This window comes from Kogia breviceps, chromosome 3 (genome assembly GCF_026419965.1).
Source record: "Kogia breviceps isolate mKogBre1 chromosome 3, mKogBre1 haplotype 1, whole genome shotgun sequence".
In the NCBI taxonomy this organism is placed as follows: domain Eukaryota; kingdom Metazoa; phylum Chordata; class Mammalia; order Artiodactyla; family Physeteridae; genus Kogia; species Kogia breviceps.
In genome coordinates, this window is record NC_081312.1 from 29,723,311 (window position 1) to 29,745,727 (window position 22,417).

The window sequence follows — 22,417 nt, forward strand, 5'->3', positions numbered from 1 at the left end:
AAAAGGCTTAATACCTATTTCTCTCTTTGGGCGTTGATCTGATGTAACTGTGGGTGGTGGTGAGGATGGTTGGTAGGACTCCAGCCAGGCTCCCACTTTACTCCCCAACCCGTGCTACCCCACCCTCCCTCCAAGTTGGCCATGATGTTGTGGCATTGAGGGGTGACAGGTCAGACCCTCTGGCCCTAATGCTGCCATTTCTGCTTCCTCCAGGTCACCCCACATGCCTGCAGTTCACCCTGAACATGACCGAGGCTGTCAAGACCTACAAGTGGCAGTGCATAGAGTGCAAATCCTGCATCCTCTGTGGGACCTCGGAGAATGATGTGAGTGTGGGACTTCCCGCATGGGAGGGAGAAATACAAGGAGCTGGGAGTCCTCTGAGGATTGGAGAGGAAGGCAGGATTCTCATCACTGGACTCCTGGGGAAAATATCCATCAGGACCTCCTTCTTGACTTTTGCCCCGAGGACCCTTGGGACCCTTGTGCTACAGGGACCTTGGGTACTCTTCGTGCCTGTGGAGAGAGGTGCAGGAGGTGATGGCCAGAGGCTGCCTTGCTGGCTGTTAGCCCTCAAGGGTTCATTGATAGACAATGGTGCCCACTGCTTATGGTTGGGATGTGCTTGGCTCTTTACACCACATTCTGGAATGTGTCATCTCACTTGGTCTAAATGTTAACTATAATAGATGCAGAATAAAAAAAACCCCACATTTTGTTATGGACAATTTCAAATATATACAAAGATAGAGAAAACAGTGAAACTGATGTACTCCCATCACTAGCTTCAACAATGATCAATACATGTCCAATCCTGTTTTGTAAATATTGCCACCTCTTTCTCCATGATATTATAGTCCTAGTCATAATATCATTTCACCTGTAAATGCCATATGTGTCTAAAAAAATAAGGACTTATGTTTTACAGATTGTGAATATATTTATTTTCAAGTTAAAAAAAGATAAGGACTTACTTATTAACAAAAATAACCAAAATATTAACAATAATATTTTTAAAAATCAATAATTCCTTAATATAATGAAACATCCAGTCAATGTTCCTATTGCCTCAATTGTCTTAAACATTGTGTTAATTATCTTAAATTGTTTTAAAATGTTTTTATTTATAATTTATTTGAATTGGGATTCAAATAAGACTCATACATTGCAATTAGTTGATATGTCTTCAAAGTTTCTTAATATATAGGGTTTCCTTCTATTTTGATCTTTTTTTTCCCTTGATTTATTGGTTGAAGAAATCAATTTAGTTCAATAGAGTTTCCCATGACTGTATTTTACTAACTGCATCCCTGTGGTGGTGTTTGACATCTTCCTCTGTCTCTTGTATTTCTTGTACATTGGTGCTTAGAGCTAGAGGCTTGATCACATCCAGGTTCTCTTTCTTTTTCTCTGTCTCTTTCTGTCTCTGTCTCTAAAATATATAAATAGCAAGACTACTTCATAAATAGTGAGGTATACTTTCATCAGGAGGTATGTAATATCTGGTGTCTCTCTTTTCATGATGGTAGCATCTTCAACTACACTGACTATTTCATTAGGGGTTGCAAATAGTGATGTTCTTATTCCATAATTTCTTCTTTGTTTATTAGCTGGAATAATTCTATAAAGAGAAACTTTTCCAACCTCATATTTAGTTACCTACATGTTTGGATTATATAGAAAAGGCAGGATAAATACTAGATTCTTTCCCTTTATTTATCAGTTTTCAAAATAAGGGGTGGATTCAACATGTATTCATGATCAAACCCTCAAGAAAATAGAAATTGTGGGATGTTTTCTTAACATGATAAACTTTTTATACCTTAGAACTAAATCCATTGTCTTATTTAATGGAGAAATACTAGAGGCATTTCTGCTAAGATCAGGAACCAGGTAAGGATGCCCACTATCTCTATTACTATTCATAATATTTCTAGAGATATTAGCTAATGCAATTAGACAAGAGAAAACAATAAGTATAAGAATGGCAACAAAGTAGAAAGTTTTTCTCTATTTCATAACTTTAATAGTATATCTTGGAATGTCTAGAGAATCAATAATAAAGCTAACTCAAACATTAAAGGTAGCAGGATATAAAATTACCATACAAAAATTAATAGCTTTCATATGCACAAATAATAACCAGTTAGAAGACATTATGGTAGAGAAACTCCACTTACAGTAGCAACAAATAAGAAATATTTAGAAATAAACTTAACAGTAAGTATGTAAAACCTAAATAAAGAAAAATTTTAAATGCTTTTGAAAAGACATAGAAGTAGATTTGAACAAATGAAAAGACATTGTGTGATCTTGGATAGAATGACTCAACATTGTAAAGATCTTAGTCCTTCCTAAGTTAATTTACAAATTTGATTCAAACTCAATAAAAGCACCAACATGCTTTTTAATGGAACTAGACAAGTTGATACTAAAGTTCATATGGAAAAATAAACATGCAAGAATAGCCAAGGAAATACTGAAAAACAACAAATTATGGAGGGAGTCTAGCCCTTCTAGATATTAAAACATACTGTAATGCCTCTGAGATTAAAATGGTATGGACAAAAAGACCAGTGGAATGGAATAGAAATTGACCCAACTACATACGGACATTTAATATAAAATAAAGGTTGTATCTAAAATTACAGGATCAAAGATGGACATGCTGGGACAACAGGGTAACCATTTGGGAAAAGATAAAATTAGGTCCATATCTCATGTAATATGTAAGAACAGCCTTCAAATGGACTGGGGATATAAATATAAAAAATAAAACCATACTAGTAATAGAAGAAAACATGGGTGAATTTCTCTTTAAATATAAGGAAAGATTTTCTGTGACTCAATATTCGGAAGGAATAAAAGAAAATGTTGACAAATCTGACCACATAAACATTTACATAGTAAAAAACACAATAAAGTAAAAAGACAACTGACAAAATGGGAGAAAATATTTGCATCATATACTGCAGATAAAGGTGGCAATATATAAAGAACTCTTAAAATTTGAGGGACAAGGGACCATAAACCTAATAGAAAATGGGGAAAAGGTATGAAAAACAGTTCACAAAAGATATAAAAATGACCCTTAAATATTTGCAAAAAAAATGTTTGAATGCACTCATAATTAAAGAAATTAAAATGTAAACAAAACTGAGATATAATTTCTTACCCATAAGATTGGGGAAAAAAAGTATGGCAGTGCAAAAAATATGACAGTGCATTCTGTTGATGAAGCTATTGGAAAGGTGGCACCGTTATATATTGTCAGTGGGAATACAAAGTGGTACAACCCTTCTGGAGGGAAATTTAGCAATACCTAACACAGCTACTGTGCACTTAACTTTTGACTCAGCTATCTCACCTATAAGAATCTACCCTAAATATATACCCACAACTCTATGAAAATACATATGCGTAAGGTTATTCATGGTCACACTGTTTATAATTGGAAAATATTGGAAATGACCTAAATGCTTATACACAAAATGGTTGAAGAAAGGATGGCACAATGAAGTACTAGGCAGTTGTAAAACAACAACATGATATAGATCTTTATGAATTAATATGGAGTGATTTTCAGAATATATTGTTAAATAAAAAAGCACAGTAAAAATGATATCTACAGTAAGCTGCCATTCTTGCAAGAAAGGCATAAGAAAATATACATATATCTATTTACTTGTGTGAAAGAAATACAGGAAGGATAAGCAAAAAACTAAAGAGATTCGTTATCTACAGGGTAGGTGGGAATGGGCTAGAAAGAATGGGGAAATGGGGGTGGGATAGTAGGGATGGGGGGGTAACACTTCTCTGAAAATGCCTTTTTGTATAGCTCTGACTCTTTGAACCGAGGTATTGTTTCACATACCCTCAAGATAAATACTGAAATTCAACCAGGATGTGGGGGAAGCGAAAATGGAATATGAACAGTAACAAATGAACTTAACTATAATATAAATAGTAACATGGCCATACTGAAGGGTAGGGAAGGAAAAAATTAACCTAGATAACTTTGGAAAGTAGTATTTGACTGTGTATTTTAAGGCTAAAGACAGAAATGACTATACACATATTATATGCTAGTTGGTAAATTTGTTTCTCACAGGCATGTGAGTTAGTCATTCTGAAACTACATGATGTGTCTGCAGGTCTGAACTGATACTTATATATTGTGAATAATGAGAGCCAGGTTTCCCAATGTCAGAGAAAGAAAAATCAAATAAAGGGGGAAGGCTAGACTCAACCCTGTGGTCCTGGGTTGGAATAGGGGGTATCAGTATGAATTTATGCTTTTAAATATAATATATTTTGTTTATATATTATATATCTATAACTATTTATATGTATACACACATGTGGATAAATATAGAAATAAATATAGATGTGCACCTACATGTACATTTATTTCCTAACTCTGTCGTAAGGGCCTAGAAGCAATGACAACCCAGAAGCAATGAGGACCCATAGCACCCAGATATTGGTTTCTAAATACCATTCTCCAGTAAAAGGAGCCAGGGATTCTTGGAGAAATGGCTGGAGCTGGGAAAATGTAAGAGGAGGCTGGAGCCTCCTGTGGTACTAGAAAGTAAGGAGGTGCTAAAAAATTGGTAAAGGACACAGGAGCCAACTTGAAGGAATTCCTAATGGCCCAATCTGGGACAATTTGAGCAACAAAGTAAATAATGATAGTATTGGATTATAACCCAAAGACAAAATAAATATTCATATTAACATTTTAAAAATTGAATAAGTGAATGAATTAATGAATGAATGGGGAAGAGGTAAACTCTTCCTTAGAGCAGGATTACAATTAATAAATGTAGAGGGAAGAAGGAAATCACCAATAGGCAAACATCATGGTATGGTTGTTATAAGGAAGAATCATCAATTGATGCTAAAATTAGCAGGCAAAAATATGGTGAGAAGCAGAATATTTGCTTGATCTCAAAGTATCTCCCCCACCCGATTACTTATTAATATGTTACAAAGGGAAAAACCATAACTTTACAGTGGAAAAACTACACTACAGATACTATACTACCTTAACTATAGGATCAGAGTAACATTACTAGTAATAAGATACATTGGTGTCCGTGCCCCCTGATAAGATGCACTGAGAAGATCTCCTCTTACGGAAAACAGATCAAACTCAGACTGAGTGACATTCTACAAAATCACTGGCCTGGACTCTTCGAAAGTGTCAAAGTCATGAAAGACAAAGAAACCAAGGAACTGTCACAGATTCAGGGCACTAAGAATACCTAACAACTAAATGGAATGTAGGATCCTGAATTGAATCCTGGAGGAAAGGACGTAAGTGGGAAAAAAACTGGTGAAATTCAAATGAGGTGAGGTCTGCAGATAAGTCAATAGTGTCATGCTAATGGCAATGGTGATTCCCTGCTTTTCATGATTGTACTGTGGTAATGTAAGACGTCAACTTTAGGGGAAGCTCAGTAAAGTGTGCGCAGAAACTCTGTATCATTTTTGCAACTTTTCTCTAAGACTAAAATTATTTCAATATAATAAATTAAAAAATGATGGGATGCTTCCCTAGCATCCAACAAAAGTGACAAAGTTTTTAAAAAATAGTATCTTTATGGACTCGGGGATTTATACATACTTGATTTATTTCAATCCATTACAGTTAAAATTGTCCCATCTTTGGGACTGTGTTCCCACTTTTGTTCCAGTGGGAACACAGTTTGGATCCTGAGTCCTTTTGACATGACCTCAATAGTATTTGTTTTCTGTTTTTTTTATACTTATTTATTTTTTGGCTGCGTCAGGTCTTAGTTGCGGCACACGGGATCTTCTGTTGCAGCACGCAGGCTCTTTGTTGAGGTACAGGGGCTCCAGAGAGAGCGGGCTCAGTAATTGTGGCATGCAGGCTCAGTTGTCCCGCGGCATGTGGGATCTTAGTTCCCCGACCAGGGATCGAACAGGGGTCCTCAGCATTGCAAGACGGATTCTTAACCGCTGGACCACCAGGGAAGTTCCTATCTCAGTAGTATTTGTTTCCTTGCTTTCCAATATGTAACGATACTTATACATTTCATGCTCCAGACCTGGAATCAGCCATTTCTCCAATGACTCCTCGTTCCTTTTAGTGGGCAATGGTTTTTAGAAGATATAATATGGGTGATGGGGTGCTAATTTTTACTGCATTAGTCATTGTTTGGGGGCATTTTCAATGGACAGAGCTAGAAAATAGGTCTTGCTTGTTTTAAAGATAAAATACACTGTGAGTTTGCACTGATATTTCCAATTCATTGCCAGAACTAATTATAGGGTTTTTACTTAACCATATCACTCTTACATCTGTATTTTCTTTTAACCATGTCAAAATTTTTGCTTCTCATTACCAACATAACCACTCATTTGATACACACATAGAATATCAATTCTACTGTTAACAACACTAATATGATTGCTGAAAAAAAATATATGTATGTATATGTATATGCATATTTGCACTTGTTTTTGTCCTTAAGATATATTTGACTGAGGAGGTACAGTCCAACTACTTGTTTCCAAGTCACTTGGAATAGTTTCTTTCTGTGTGGTTATGCCACCAACTAGTACATGATTAGATTCATTTGTTTCATTTTTCTTTTGTTTTTTTCAGTGACAGTTACCGTGTGAATTTTGTTTTATGACCATGTAAAATATTTACTGGCTCCAGAGTCAAATTTTTAAAATAAACAGTATGTTCAAAGAAATCTAGCTTCTATCCCTACCTCTTTTACACTCTGCTGATAGGACCATTTAAAAAAATTATGGTTTATCTTTCTATTTTGTTAAGTGGAAACACGTGTACGTGCACATGAATCCATAAGAAAGTGGATGCATTTTCTTAGAAAATGGTAGAAAGATATACCTGTTTTCTTTACTTTGCTTTTTCACTGAATATCCTGGAGGTTACTCCACAGCAATTTATAGACATAATCTTAATTCCTTCCTACAGTTGCATAGCTCTTCATTAGTTTATTCAACCAGTCCTTTATTGATGGACATTTGGGTTGATTCTGGTCTTTGGCTTTACAAATAGCGTTAATGTAGAGGTTTTTTGTTACCTTGGCAGAACCTTAGGGGAGGAATCAAGGAGTGAGGCTGCTCGGGCAATAAGGGGTTCCTCTCACATAACCAGGGATTTACCCTGCACATCCCAGAAAGGGATTCCCATTCTACTGGAACTGTAGCCATAGGTGAATTCTGGTTCTTGAATACTTGGGAGTAAGATGTCCTTAAATTGTGTTTCTCATGGGGGTCCACATGAGCTGGGGTTTTTTTTTGGTGGTTTTGGCTGGCAATTATCTGAGAAGCAAATGGAAAAGAAGAGAATATGGTTCTAGAAAATGATCAACCCCTGAAAGAGACATTTAAACCCACAGATGCCTTGGTTTCCCTTTGGGAAAGTCCAATCCAGGATATTCCACCTCTTTCTATTTCTCGTGCCAGTACTAGAGTAGGAGTTATCAATGTATTTCAGATATTAATAATACTGTTTCTCACAAGTCTCTCCCTGTTTTCTGTCCCTATCCTAACTGGTTTCTCCTTGTATTATCCCTAAATCATACTGTCATTTAGCTTATTTCAGCTCCAACAATAATGGTGTAACTCTTTTGGAATAGACCACACTGTTCTGGTTTTCATCCTACCTTTCTGACTGCTGTTTCTTAGTCTCTTTCTTCTCTGCCTGGGCCTTAGCTTTGGTGTTCCTCAAGCATCTATTCTTGGCCTTCTCCTCAGTAACTTTTTTGAGTCCTTGATTTTTAGAAAATTCAATGAAAGCTATGGATTTACCCTTTGCTCAGAAAGATGTACATCTGTACCTATACATAGAGTTGTGCATATTATTTCAAGGAGTTCATGAACACCCCTCCACGAGCACGAGTTCAAAGACATCTGCTCTCACGTACTCTGGACCTCCATTCCCAGGACCTCCAGTGCCATCTCAACACCAGTGACTCCCCAGTCCATAGCTTACACCCAGGCCTCTCTCCTGACCTCTAGCTGTCTCCAGGCACCCTCGCCAGGTGATCTGTAGACCTACAGATAGTGTTCATAGCTGAGGTTGCCTTCTGCCTCCCACAGGTCTGTTCCTCTGCCCACGCCTTAGTGGATGGCTACATCATTTGGCTTGCCGACCAAGCCGCCACCTAGAAGACATCCTTGACTCCTTCCTTATCACTCTCTACATCTAATCAATGACTCTCAGATGAAAGCAAGCCCTTTTTCTCTCCCCCAGGCCACAACCCTAGTTCAGGCCACCATCATAAGTTATCTCTTACCTGGACGACTACAGTAACCTCCTAAGTGGCCTTCCGGCCTCGAGAACCAATCTCTCTCCACCTGGATATCTTTTCTTATACAGCAGCTAGTGAGACCTTTCTATACTGCAAGTCTGACCATGTTATTCCTCTATTGCTAACTCTTCGAAAGCTTCCCATTGTCCTATTGAAAGGTCTTAGCATGATATATAAAAAAAGATCATTCATGATCTCTCCTGCCCCATTGCTTGCTCACAGGGGTTTTCAACTTCTATATCTACTTTTTCTAGGATCTCTACACTGGTGAGAGCCAAGGTGAGATTTGATACAGAATTTAACTTTGCAGACATCTTATAAGCCATCAAAGCAGGCCCAAAGGTCACTGAATAGAACAGGGCTGAACCTGGAGAATGGGGACCAGATCACAAACACTTATGAGTAGCTACTATGTGCAAGGAAGTTCTGAAGGAGATGCGGAGATGAGTAAGACAAGGTTCTGCCCCAAGGGCCTTGCAATCTATAAAGGAGTGGACAAAAGGGGCATGTTCCAAATGGACTGGGTGTACATGCCTACCACATGCCAGGCTTTGTAGCATAAAGGAAAGTGCAATTAAATGTCCTCAGGGAGAGAAAGTACTATGAGGATGCAAGAGGGGTCAGAGAAATTCCATTTGACGAAGATTAGTGAAGTCTTCGTGGAAGAGAAGTGTTTGAAGACTTGAAGGGTGGGTAGGGAATGGTCCAGAAGAGAAGAGGTCAGGCACTGGGAGAGTCTCCAGGCAGAGGGAACTGCAGGAGCAAAGGTGCCTACTGTGTCCTTGGAAGTTAACCACAGCACTGGAGGGGACTCTTCTCATCTGGCTCCAGCCTCCAGGCCCGAAGAGGCTTTTGAGAGCTGAAAGGTGGCATCACATCACTTGCATTTCTCTAGACTTGCATAATGAAACCCTGAAAAAGTTCTGAGGTGTTATGGATGTTACCAGCAAGTATGGTTGCTTCCCACTGCACAAATGGAAAGAGTGAGGTTGAGAGGAATTCAATTAAAATTTGCAAACATTGAAAGTACTTTCTATGCACTAGGCAATCATCCTGGAGAACACAGAAATGCATGAAATTAGTTTTCCGCCCTTATGGAGGCAGAATTATTGGCTATGTGAGTTCAGAAGGATAAAGAATCCCTTTAAGCTTGGGTGTGAGGTGGTGGTCTAGGAAGGCTTCTTGGAGGAGCTATGATTTGAGCAGAACTCTTAAGGGGGAGAAGGATGCACATAGTTTGGGAGACAGAGGGGGAAATTTGAGGTGTGGGCAAAGCACAAGGCATGTTCAAGGGAGAGTGAGGACTCTAAATGGGGCCTGGAAAGGGGCATCCAGGGAAGTTGATCAATGGATATAAGGCAGGCGGAGTAGGTGGGGGCCAGATGTTGGTTCTAAATAATTCAATCTTTCCTCCTTCCTCCTACTCTGCATTCCACCAGGACCAGCTCCTCTTCTGCGATGACTGTGACCGCGGCTACCACATGTACTGTTTAAATCCCCCAGTGGCTGAGCCCCCAGAAGGTAATGGTGATGAAGTCAACAATAACAACAACAGCTACTTCTACCACTTACTGAGCCCTCACTAATGTGCAGGCCTTGTGCTAAGGGCTTTATGTGTCTTGTCTCATTTATTCGTCACAGCCCTACGGAGCAGGTATGACCACTCCCATTTTACAGATGATGAAACTGAGGCACAGCTCCACCAGCTGCAATTTCACCTTGAGGGCCAAGGAGATGTTTCCCAGGCATATGGCTGAGAGGGTGGGGGAGGTGTGAGCTTCTAGGGGAAGTGGTCCAGACCCGGTGATGCTGGTTAGGAGGCACAGCCAAGGAGGGAGGGTCTTCACCGCAGTTCAACCAGTCATCTCAGCACTTTCTGTTTCCCCGAGCAGCTGAGCGACAGACTCCAGCACATTTTCAGAACTGGGACTCGGTCTCTGAATCGTGAAAGTCAAACTAAGACAGGGCTTGCAAAAAGGTTAGGGTCAAGGGGTGGGGCTTGAGGGTTGGGGGAGGGGCTGCTAGTAATGCCATCTCATTTCTTGTAGGGAGCTGGAGCTGCCACTTATGCTGGGAACTGCTCAAAGAAAAAGCCTCAGCCTTCGGCTGCCAGGCCTAGGGCCCCAGGTCACAGAATGTGGCTTGCCGCCCGAGAGGCCGAAGCAGAGCCCAGTTTAAACCAGATCGAGCCCCTCCTCCCATATATCCAGACAGACCAACTGTAAGGAGCATCATTAACCACAGAGGGCGTGGACACGTGGAACCGAGGGGGCGAGATACCTGCTTAACTCCTACACACAGGTTTCCGTTCTCCAGCCAGCCCCTCCTGTTTCTGTCAGAATGATCGTAAACTTCTGAAGAAGAACCCCAGCCACAGCCCTGTGGACCCCCTTCACATTTACCCTAGCACTGCAGCCCTCTCACTGGTTCCCATTTAAGGAGCCACTGGTCCCATTTTGTGATCACCCATCAGTCACTCATGCGTGGTTTGGTGTTTTCTATCTATTGTGTTCCAAGAAATCTTCGCACAGCCTCCCTGCCCCCAGCTTTGCCCCTTCATCCTGAACCCAGCAGAGGAGCAAAGTGCTGTGGAGATGTTTTTATTTATTACAAGGCCCACCTGGAAACTTCTAGACTCGGAACCTAGAGGCTGTCTAGACGATGGAGCCCTGAAATCCCTCCTTGTTCCTTGGTCCCTGCGAAGAGGAAGAGCTGCTTCCCCAGCAGATAGCCAGTGGCATCCACAGCCAGGGCGATCTCTTGAGGGGGCTGGGGAGGGAAGGGGAGGCCCTGAGGGGTGGACGGAAATGGTGTGAAGATAATTCTGAGGCCCCGCCATAGCCAGTCAGTATCTGCTGTCCATCAGGAGCGGCCTGGCAAAGGCACCAGACCTTCAGAGCTGGGGCATCCTTGAGGAGAGACAGGCCACAGCCTGTGGCAGAGGAAGAGACCAAGACTCTGCCTTCCACTCAGCCTGGGTCTGGAGCTTTCCCTGGTGGGACTCAAGAACCAGGAAGGTGAGTGAAGGCTGCCGGGTCAAGAATCTGAATGTTGGTCCCAAGGACTGCAGCTCTGAGAAACCCTTCAGTGTTGATGTGACACTAAGAATTCCTTTTCCCAAGTAATTCCTTCCTTCCACATAGTGTATGTTTGCCATTGCCTACTGAGACCTGACTCTGGAAATTTCAGGATGGGGGAGAAATGATTGTTCCCTAAACAAATAATTGGGGTGATGTGATTATTTACGACCAGGGCGACAGTCACGCAGAAGCTTCAGCTCGAGGGCTGCTCTTGTCTCCTAAGCTCCCCAGTACATGCTCGACTCTCCTTTTGAGAAGCCAGAGGTGGGGAGGCTCAGTTCCGAGAAGTCTGTGTTGGAAGTCAGCCCTGTGGGCTGGAGCGGACCGGGCTGCCTTTGACTCTCTGCAGCAGTGGCAACAGCAGCAACACACACAAACTGACACATTTCTGGAAAAATCATTTGCCTAAAGGGCAGGTCTCGGTGAGCAGGACCCTGGCGCACGCTCAGCTTCCTTGAAATCAGCTCCTTCTCTGTGGTCCGGCTGCTTACAACAAAGGCCTAAGTTATTTTTAGTCCTTCAGCTCCTGAAGAAGCCCCTGGAGGCCCAGAGGCTCTGGCCGCTTGGGCTACCTCTGCCTGGCTGCGGCCTTCTCGCCGAGATTTGGCAAGAGCCCTTCTTCCTGACTAATTGCTCTTGGCCGGCAGACCTGGGGCAACCTGGCACGCAGCCGAGCTGGTCTCCCCCAGGTCCTCTACGGGTGACCTGTGGCCAGAGACGGGAGTCTCCTGCAGGAGCCTGTGGCCTTGGAGGGGGTTCCATGCATACATACGACTTTATTTAAAGGGCCTGACCAGATGAGATTTTCATCTTCCTCATGAGATATTTCCTTCCGCCTGCGGGTTGGTGAACCCGTTTTGGACTCCGGAGGCCCAGGGAGGGTCTGGGAAGTTGCTATGTGGTCGCATCGTCCATTTACCCCGGGCGGGTCCTATCAGAGGGCCAGATTTCCTCTCCTGACCACTCCGGCTCTCTGTCCTCCCACAAAACCCACAGTGAGCGTCCTCAAAGGCTGGTTATTGGTTTTGAAAAATCACTTTGATTTAATTTTAGGAAAAAAGTCATCAAAATGTTCTCAAAAGCCACAAATGGCTTAAAAGTTAAAAAAAAAGCAAATCTGAAACCAAAATAGTGACCCTACAAGTGACCCTACGCTTGGAGTGTGTGCAAATCTGTTCCCCACCTCAACGCAGACGGTGAGGTGGCTCTGTTCTCTCTCCAGCCACACTTGCCGCCACAGAAGCTGAGAGGGTAGGATTGGGTCTCGCAGACCCAGGACGGTGCTGTAACCTTCCACAGGCATGAGGGTGGCCAGGAGTCTGGACCAGACATCAGGAAGACCCATAGTTCCCTTCCCAGTTTCACTCCCTGAAGGATGGGCCCAACCCCTTCTTCTTTGGAGACCTCAGTTTCCCCATCTGGAAAATGGGGACAGCAAAGCCAGCTTGTGAGATAGCACTTGCAGGATACTGCAAGCAAACAGAAGTCATGGTCACATTTGTCACCTTCTGTATTGAGAAAAGGAAAGTGTTGGTCAACAATTGCTCTTTCTTTGAGCCCCAGAGAATGAACTAGAATCACAGGGTACACATGGATGGTCAGGGTTTTCGTTTTGCCCCTGCCATTGAGTAGCTGTGTGACCTTGGGCAAACCGTTTAACATCTCTGAACCTCAGTTTGCCCAGCTGTGAAATGGAGAAAATACTTGTCCTGCCTGTCCCACAGTGACATCAGGAGTCTTAAAAAGCATAATGTTATATAAATCATCGCTGGAGAGCTGGGCTTGTCAGGTAGGGACCCCAAACGATTTCTACACCCCCTTTCTTGTGTGAGTTAGCCAAGGTTAGATGCCTTCTTGGGATCTCCCTTTTGACCAAAGGGGGTTTATATTTTAAGGAACAGGCTGTCTGTGGTCAGGGCCACTAGGTCAAGCTGTGACAAGAAAACTGTGACTGAGCATGGATCTGTGGTGGAAGGTGAGAGATCTATCCTGGGGCTGGGGATTTCAGAATGAAGATGCTCCCTTCCATAAGGTCAACACAGCCTAGAATGGGGTGCTAACTTCTGGAGAGGGCTATAATTCAGCTCAGTGTAACAGTCACTTCCAAACTTTGGTTTAAAGCCCAGCTCTGTTAGTTTCGAGCTGTTTGACCTCAGGCAAATGACTTAACCTCTCTGAGCCTCATCTCCCACATCTGTGAGGCAGGGAGATATGGCTTCTCCAGCAGGGTTTTTGCGGGGACGAGAGGTAATGCTGCTGAAGATCCGGGCATGGGCCCTGGCGTGGGGAGGGACCCACACCTTGGTAGTTCTGGTCACTGGGTACAGAGACCACCACGAGGAGATAATGGTGCTGTTGTCTCACAGCTAAAACCCTGGGAACAGCCAGGGTGCCTTTCTTCTGCTTCACCCCGATGTTGTGGCTCCCCCCGACCAGAGAGGAGGTGAGGCTGCGGGATCCCAACCGGAAGTTGAAACCCTCTGTTTCCTGTGGGTGTTTTTGAAACTGCTTTTCGGGCCTACAGCAAATCCAGTTGGAGGCACTGGCGTGAAGAATTAGAGACAAGGCCCCTTCCAGGAGATTTACCTTCCGGTGGTGGCTTTCCTTCTAAACCTCCCACTGGCTCAGAGCCCCTAAGGCAGGAGCCAGCAGGTCCGCAGGAGCCTCTGCTCCTGTCATTGCCCCAGGGTCAGGTAGGAAGCCAGGCAGGCCTAGGAGAGCAGCTTCTTCCCCGGGCTCAGCGCAGGCCGTCGTCTGTCTGGGACAGCGTAGCCAGCCCGCAGGGGTGGGGGAGGGAGGGAGGCCGGATTCCTTCAGAGCTGGGGAAGATAACAGGTTTTAAGGTTGGGGGAGGGTTTGAGTTTCACAGTGATGGTTGCATGATACCCTGGAGAGTTACACTTACGGTGCATCTTATTTAGTCTTTGTGCTTTGAACACAGCATGATTCCTTTCGGCCCTTCCCTTTAAAAGTTCAGATATTTTCAGGAAGAAAAATGAGAAGATTATTATTACTTTTCCTAGGGGGGCAAGTTTAGGAGAGAGATCTATGCTCTTGAAGAAGGATTATGGGCACCCTTAGGCTTCCAGGCTCAGAGAAGAGGGGCCCCTAGTATCCTCTGTGAGGCGTGTGTAGGGGGTTGGTGGGGAGCGCTGAGGACCACCTTCCCTGCCCCTCAGGTGGTTCTCAGACTGAATGCAGGTGCTGGGACGGCAGCCTCCCTTCCTCTCTCGCTCCCCGACCCCCCAGCCTCTCCCCTGCTGCCCACTGTGGGGCCCTTCTCAGGGCGTGCCCGTGTCCCCACCCAAGGGAGACATGGCTCCCGGGGCCAGAGCCGTGCTCACACCCCAGTGAGGATGCCCTGACCATGCCTCCTTTTCAGAGCTGGGCACCGCTGTCACCTGTGGTACGTTCCCATCCCTGGAGGAGGGGGAGGAAGGGGCGGCCCTGAGGAAGGAGTGGGGAGGGTCCAAGATCTTTCAAGTCAGGCAAAGCAAAATGAAGAGAAGTAAGGAGGGGGAACTTGAGGAGGGGCCAGAAGCCTGGTTTCCACTCACGAAGAAGTCCTGCACCTAAATAACTAGAGGGCACGGAAAGGAAGGGTTATTATAACACCCGCCCCACCACCCTTTCTCTTTCCTCAGGCCTGAGATCCTGGCAACGTGCTTTTCTTTTTGTCCCCCAAAGGCCCAGCCTTTGTCAGTTCTGGACACCAAGACAGCAGCTGTTCCTTTTTCGAGGCCCCCTGGCCTCTGGCTCCCCGTTGGTTGGGGGCTTCAGAGGGCAAAGCAGGCAGGAGTGGTGCCCCTCACCCAGCTGGAGGTGGGAGGTACAGAGGGTCTTCTGGTCCATGTGGATTTTCCCAACCCCACAGAAAAAGTGTCCTTTGAACTTAGTGAGATAAGCCGTTGAGGTCCTCCTGGTCTGGATGGTAGGAGGGGGCTTGGTGGGGAAAGAGGTGGCAGCGGAGGATGGGCTAGACTCACGGCCTGCAACCTTGGGAACAGAGGTTCTAGGCACGGTTTCCAGAGGGGGTCAGGCCTGGGAGACCCTCCCCATCCAGTCCCCGAGTCCAGGATGCCAGCATCTGGGACACCAAGAGAGGGGGCACCTGGCTGGTCCTCCCCACCTCCCGGCAAAGTGGATGGGGTTCCTCCTACCCCTGTTGCGTGCTCCCCTTTTTGCGATCTTACCCTCCCCCCACCCCCAAAGGATGCGATTGGATTCCTCTGGATGTCAGGTGAGCCATGGGGAAGTGGGTGGAGAGCACAGATACTTCCATTTGCCTCAGGCCTACAAGCCTCCCCACCCAGGCCCACGGCCCTGCTGGTTTCCTTGGGTCTAACTGGTCAGTGGTCAGAGGTGGGCTCTGCAGCTGTCAGTGGGTTGAGTTCCTGAACATTCCAGGGCTTGGGGGTCTGGTTATGATTCTCTGCAGCCACCACGCATTGGGTGCTGCCTGCCCGGGTACCATGGCTGTGAGAGCAGGGGTGCCCTTGGAGCCTCTCAGCAGCTGCTCCCGGGAAGGCTTGGCTGCATGGCGCCTTCCCCAGCCTGCAGGGAAGAGAGGCCCAAGGAAGCACCAGCGGGGGAGCTGCGAGGGGAAGGGTCTGGGCCTGCCCAGAAGGATCAGGGGCTCCCTGTGTCAGCGGAAAGCTTCGGAAGGGGGCGCGCTCCCGGAGGAGGCACTCTGGGCTCTGAGTGAGCCCTGGTCGTGTCCCCTCAGATGGCTGAGAACTGAGGTAACTTCCCAGGGTTCCTGGAGGCTGTAGGGGGCAGGACGGGGGTCAGAGGGCGCAGGAACGCCCCTGTTCCCCGCCTTTGTTCCCAGCCCCCTCCCTTTCTTCGCTCCAGTGTTTTGAAAGAGGGTCATTGCAGGCTTTCCCCCTCTTTGGCCCCGCCAAGAGAAGGAAGTATTTGTGCTGATGGTGACATTTCCCAGGCAGGCCAGAGGAAGGCAGGGACCGGGACTGGCGGGCAGCCAGAGCCCTCTTCGACAGAGATATAATGACTAGTCATGACCTCTAGCCCAGGCAGCAAGCAGAGTGGCCATTCAGGATGGCACCAACCCAGTCTGGCAAAAAAGCCTGCTGTGGTGAGGAAATGAAGGGGTAAGTGGTCACTGTAGGAAATGGGGGTGGGTGGGTGTGTGAGCCCCCAAGACCTCTCTCCTCCCTCAGCAACACGACCCCTCAAGTCTCCAGGTTATATTCACACTCACTGTATCCCATTTGCTTGCGTCTCTGCAACCCTATCATTCCTATCAACGTTATTAACATGGATGATGAGAACAGAGATGTGTGTGCACGCGCGCGCACACACACACACACACACACACACACACACACACCCCTCGCATAACGAACTAAACTGAACCCTATGTGTTGCTCCAGGATGAGAGAGAGAACTGCCAGTAACCAGGAGCTGCCAGACAAGATGCTCTCTTTCCCCGGGGTTCTCCCAGGCTGGCTCCCCCAGCTTCAAGACCCTGCACAACCACAGGGAGTTGAAAAGGGAGCCTCATGCTTGGAAAACCACTGGCTGCAAGGACTCTCTCATCTCTCCCCTTCACTCTCTCCTGCTTCTTTGGGGAAGATGTTTGGCAGTAGCTGGGAACCTGGAAAAAAGTCTCGATTCTGCTTTGTCTAAGGGATGCAAAGATTTTATAGGTAGAATTGGGGTTGTGGTTCTTTTTTAAAAAAAAAAAATATTTCTCATGATTTTTTTTTAACATCTTAATTGGAGTATAATTGCTTTACAATGGTGTGTTAGTTTCCGCTTTACAGCAAAGTGAGTCAGTTATACATATACATATGTTCCCATATCCCCTCCCTCTTGTGTCTCCCTCCCTCCCACCCTCCCTATCCCACCCCTCTAGGTGGACACAAAGCACCAAGCTGATCTCCTTGTGCCATGCGGCTGCTTCCCACTAGCTATCCACCCTACATTTGGTAGTGTATATATGTCCATGCCACTCTCTCACTTCGTCACAGCTTACCCTTCCCCTTCCCCATATCCTCAAGTCCATGCTCTAGTAGGTCTGTGTTTTATTCCCATCCTACCACTAATCTCTTCATGACATTTTTTTTTTTTTTTTTAGATTCCATATATATGTGTTAGCATACGGTATTTGTTTTTATCCTTCTGACTTACTTCACTCTGTATGACAGATTCCAGGTCTATCCACCTCATTACAAATAACTCAGTTTCATTTCTTTTTATGGCTGAGTAATATTCCATTGTATATATGTGCCACATCTTCTTTATCCATTCATCTGTTGATGGACGGACACTTGGGTTGCTTCCATGTCCTGGCTATCGTAAATAGAGCTGCAATGAACATTTTGGTACATGACTCTTTTTGAATTTTGGTTTTCTCAGGGTATATGCCCAGTAGTGGGATTGCTGGGTCGTTGTATTTGTAGTTTTTGAAGGAACCTCCATACTGTTCTCCATAGTGGCTGTATCAATTTACATTCCCACCAACAGTGCAAGAGTGTTCCCTTTTCTCCACACCCTCTCCAGCATTTATTGTTTCTAGATTTTTTGATGCTGGCCATTCTGACCGGTGTGAGATGATATCTCATTGTAGTTTTGATTTGCATTTCCCTAATGATTAGTGATGTTGAGCATTCTTTCATGTGTTTGTTGGCAATCTGTATATCTTCTTTGGAGAAATGTCTATTTAGGTCTTCTGCCCATTTTGGGATTGGGGGTTGTGGTTTTTATTGACTTTGCCCTTTCATGATCATTCTCCACCGAGACCTTGGGTCTCCTCTTCCTTATCTAGCCTTCTCCCTTCCCGCACCCCCCCACCCCCATCCCTCCTGCCATGCCGGATGCTGCAGGATGGGGTGCTGGTGGAAAGAAACAGCAGCACAAAAGAAAAAAATAAACCCCCTGCACATTTTCACCATGTAGCTGAAGAGGCCTAAATTAGGTACTAGTAAAAAAGGAAAGAAACTCAAATATGTGAGTGAGAGCATGGAAACAGAACAATCCCAGAGCAGAGGCGGTGGGGGTAGGTGGCTGGAGAGAGGCGGGGTAGGGAGGCAGAGTCCTGGCTCACCGATGCATCTGGTCCATGTGGCATTTGGGAAAAGCAGAGAGTCACGCTTTGGCAAGAAATGCTCAGATGCTTAGGGAGCCTTTGTGCCTTGGACCGGGAAAGGGAGTGTGTCCATCCTCGTTGCCCACCCCTCATTTGCCATGTTGGCCCACTCTAGGCATCTTTCCTCCAGAGGAAAATGAACACATTTCTCCAGAGGAAAATGAACACGTTCTTGCCTGCCGTGATTGTTTGCTGGGCAGGCTGGTGCTGGTTAAAACACGTGGCGGGGTATTTCCCCAGATATGCTGGGGAAATAAAGCACACCTCGGCCCAAAGTTGCTGCTTTTCAATCCCCAAATTACACTCCCCCCAAGGGACCCTGATCACCCTGGCGTGCCATCAGGGGAGGTGTATGTGTATCTGGGTCTCTCTGTTTGGGACCCATGTTCATCCGTAGAGGATGAGGCTTAGGTGTCCAGTTATTCTCACCCTCTGGGGGTTGGGGAGAGGAGAGCAGTTGACCTCAGCCTGATTGCTTTAAAGTTTCCCAAGCACTGGCTGCCCTTGGAAGATGAGCATCCTTAACATGAACGGGAGTGAGATGATGAAGGCACCTGGGCTGGAGTATGTCACCAGCGAGAGGGACTCTGAGCCTGTGCCTCCAGATGCTGCCTTTCGACTCCTGGGATGGCGGGCAGGCAGGTGCAACTGGCAGGGCCTGTTCAGAGGGGGAAAGTGACCTACACAGTGGTCTAGTCCAGTCCCCACTGGAGGAAGCAGAGGTGAATAGTGGTGGGACGGGGGCCTCATGCATGGGCTGTGGGGGACTCCTGTGGAGACCCCAGCCAGGCTGTCTCAGCTGTGCAGCGTTTCTGGCTTGGTCCTGGTGGGCAGCATGAGACATTTTCAGTAAATCTCCTATGCCCTCCTTTGGCCAGGTGTCCGTCGGACCCTAGTCTCACGCTCCATTAGACTCCCGTGGTCTGTATCGACAGCACCAGAAATGGGCCATTTCCTCCAGCTCCTGCTTCCTCGGCACATGTCACGGCCAGATTCCAGCTGAAGAAGCCGTACCAAGTTGGCTCTCAAGCTGAGCGCCTGGGCTGGGGGAAGGCACGTATCTGCCCCTGGGTAGGTGTCAGCTCGGAGCTGGCTTAACGCAGCCTTCGGTTTCTCTTGGGGGCAGGCTCTGGGGAAGGCTCTTCCCCGGACAGCGCTTGGCTCCCAGCAGGCGGTTTTGGTGATTTCTGTGGAGAGTCGGGGACACGAGGCTTTCTTGATGCTTGGCCGGGAGTCAGGTTTTAAAGTGCTTGAGAACCCGAAATGCATTCTGGAGCTTGAACCATCCATCCATTTGAGAGCCTGTGGGCAAGGCTCTTCCGACTGTCCCAGCTTCACCAGTCTCTTTTGCTGGCAGGAGGAGGGAGGGGAAGCCCATCTGACTTGGATCCCAACCAGGCCAGGCTGGCAGCACGGCCCCCCAGGCAGCTGGCCTCGGACCCTGAGCTCCCAGGCCCCCACCCCCACCCCCCAAGGCTCCATGAAGGGTGGACACCGCTGGCCCAGTGGGCTGAGCCCCTAAGACGGTCTCCCCTCCACCTCCACTCAAGTTTACTCTCAGGCTGCGAATCCCGTCTGCTCAGACCCCCTTCCCAGCCTAATGCTGACCCACTGGACCAATTAGGAAATGGAGGCCTGGGGGAGAGACTGTCCCATCCACATCACACAGTCCACCAGCTCAAGAGCCAGAACAAGTCCTCAGACAGGTCTGTGCCTCCCTTGCCAAATGTGTTTAGACTGAGGGCAATTAAAAAACCCAGTTTCGATAACATTCCCCTCTGAGAGCCAAAAAGTGGAACATCTCTGCCAGGAAACCTAGAGAAATGGATTTTCTTCTCGTAGTTGCCCTAAAGCCCCACTGTTTCTCCTCAGAGAGAGGCTGATTCTGGTGGCTTTGGTGGGCTTCCTTGGGTTCCTCTGGGTGGGTTGTGGCCCCTGGGGTAGGAAGGCTGAGGGGGTCCCTCGGGCGGGGACGGGAGGAAGCTGAAGCCTCTGAAGGCTCCGATTGAGTTCAGAGCGTGAAGAGCCCGGGACGGGGCGCGTTCAGCTTCCACACTGTCTGTCCCAGCCGGTGAATAGACTGTGGGTGCCTCGCAGCCTCTGGAATTTACTGTCCTCAGATTGCTTTGGCCTGTGGTTGGAAAGGGGACCCCTGGAGGAGACGTCCCAATGATCTCCAGTTGCCGAGGATGCAATTTATATCTCTAGACCTGCAGATGAGATGCAAATTCGGGGTCGTTTCTTGCAGGTGTGGGCACAAGCGAGGAGGCCATTTTCACAGTGTATCCCCGTCATTCCGAAATGCATCCTTGTCTCTTTCACCGTGCCCATCCCCGGCCTCCCCCCGCCGCCTCAACTCTTTCTAAAACTCTTAGTCATAAAAGAATGGCCAAGAGAGTTGACCTCCAGCAATAGAAATGCCTGCTAACAAGGGTCTTCCTTGTATGCTCCCTTGAACTCCCTCCCCACTGGACCTTGGGATCCAACACCCCATTTCCTCCCACTGATGGGACAGCTTAGAGTCGTCCAGCCCTGAGCTGCTCGGGGACTTCTGACAGTGTCCAGGGCTGAGGCAGACACAGCTTTCACAAGGTTAGAGAGAAGGGCTCCAGACGTAGGGAGTTGTGTGTAACGGTCCGAAGGAGAGATCTCCGTTGGCCCCTGTAAAAAGCCACCACCGCAACAGACACACAAAAGCCCCCATCCCCTGACAATTTCAGGTGACGGTCACCTCCGTAGGTATGTGTGCTCCACTCTGCTCCTCTGCCTTCTGGAGCTGCTCCTTTCTCCTGTGTGTTAAGTTCCCACTCTTTTGTGGCTCCTGGTGTGAAAAGTGCTGTGACATTTCTGCCCTGTCTGAGGGATGTTTCGAGGTCTCTCAGTGTTTCAGTGTTGGAGATGAGGCTGTGCCATGTCTCCCAGTGTCCTGAGAGGACGCGTGGGTCCTGTGACTTCCCAGAGAGCGGGTGTATTGTGAGTCTCCGGGAGGATCTCCAGGTTGGAAACAGCCCACATCTGGATTTGGATCCACTGATGAGGACTTGCCCAGAAGTCGAGTCCACTGCTTCCTTCAGAAGAGGGCTGGCTGGGAGGACTGCCCGTGAACCAGGACCCCTCCCTCTCCCCCTGCCTTCCTCCTGTCCTGACCGGCTTCTGGGAGGGGCGCCTGGGAGAGGTCAAGTCCTGTAGCCAGGTTGAAGTGGGCATCGAGCAGCCTTTATCTTGGGGACCCCTGGACATCCCAGCCCCTCCGTGGAGCCCTTGCACGTCCACAAAGACTGAGTCACAGGCCCCGTCTCTTACTTGCTGTGGTTGTATCCTCGTTCTGTGGTCGGTTAGCAGTGTTGATGATCTATGTAGCGAATCTTTTTGTCTGCAATTTAGAGAATGTGTAAACAAATAAAAGGCTTCAAAACTCCTGGCGACTTTTGGTTATTCTCTCCCCACCCACTCCCCTGCCACCCCCATCTTTAAAAAAATCAATTGCAAATGTACAGAGCCTGTGTGAGTAAGAGCCCTTTCATTCTGTGGTGCCCAGTGGGAGTACACGTGTGAGCACATGCGTGCATGTGCGTGTGTGTGAGCACACGTGTGCCTGTGTGTCAGGCTCCAGAGAAACACTGGAGCTTACCTGTTTGCGAGGAGACCCCAAAAGCAACACGTTGCAGGTCCCAGTGGCCCCTGCGGATGCAATTCTGACCCCGTCGGACACAGGCTCCCGGGAAGCCACGGTCACGGCAGCTTTCGTGGGCACAGCAGGCAGCACCCCATGGGCTTCATCTGAGGAGCCCTCTAGACAATGGCAGGGCATCCTGAAGAGAAGCCCCCGGAGCTTCTGGGGGAGGTGAGGCCGATGATTCAGAGATGACTCACAGCTGAGGTGGGGCCGCGGTGGGGGAAGGAGGGACCTC

General features: G+C 47.0%; 1 protein-coding gene across 5 annotated transcripts in view; it reads left to right on the forward strand.

Annotated features, from left to right (window-relative positions):
* DPF3 (double PHD fingers 3) overlaps positions 1–21,924 on the forward strand; it is a 274,103-nt gene extending 252,179 nt beyond the window's left edge. For 4 of the 5 annotated variants that reach the window (XR_009334367.2, XM_067028208.1, XM_067028206.1 and 1 more), the window contains 3 exons: positions 214–326; positions 9,755–9,836; positions 10,364–21,924. Coding sequence is in view for 3 of the 5 variants with exons in the window: in XM_067028208.1 (XP_066884309.1) it covers positions 214–326; positions 9,755–9,836; positions 10,364–10,434 (266 nt within the window). In the remaining 2 variants the exon portion in view is untranslated. Of the gene's footprint in view, positions 1–213; positions 327–9,754; positions 9,837–10,363 lie in introns of those variants that run through there. The other variant, XR_010839503.1, reaches the window with a different exon arrangement.
* The last annotated feature ends 493 nt before the right edge of the window (positions 21,925–22,417 follow it).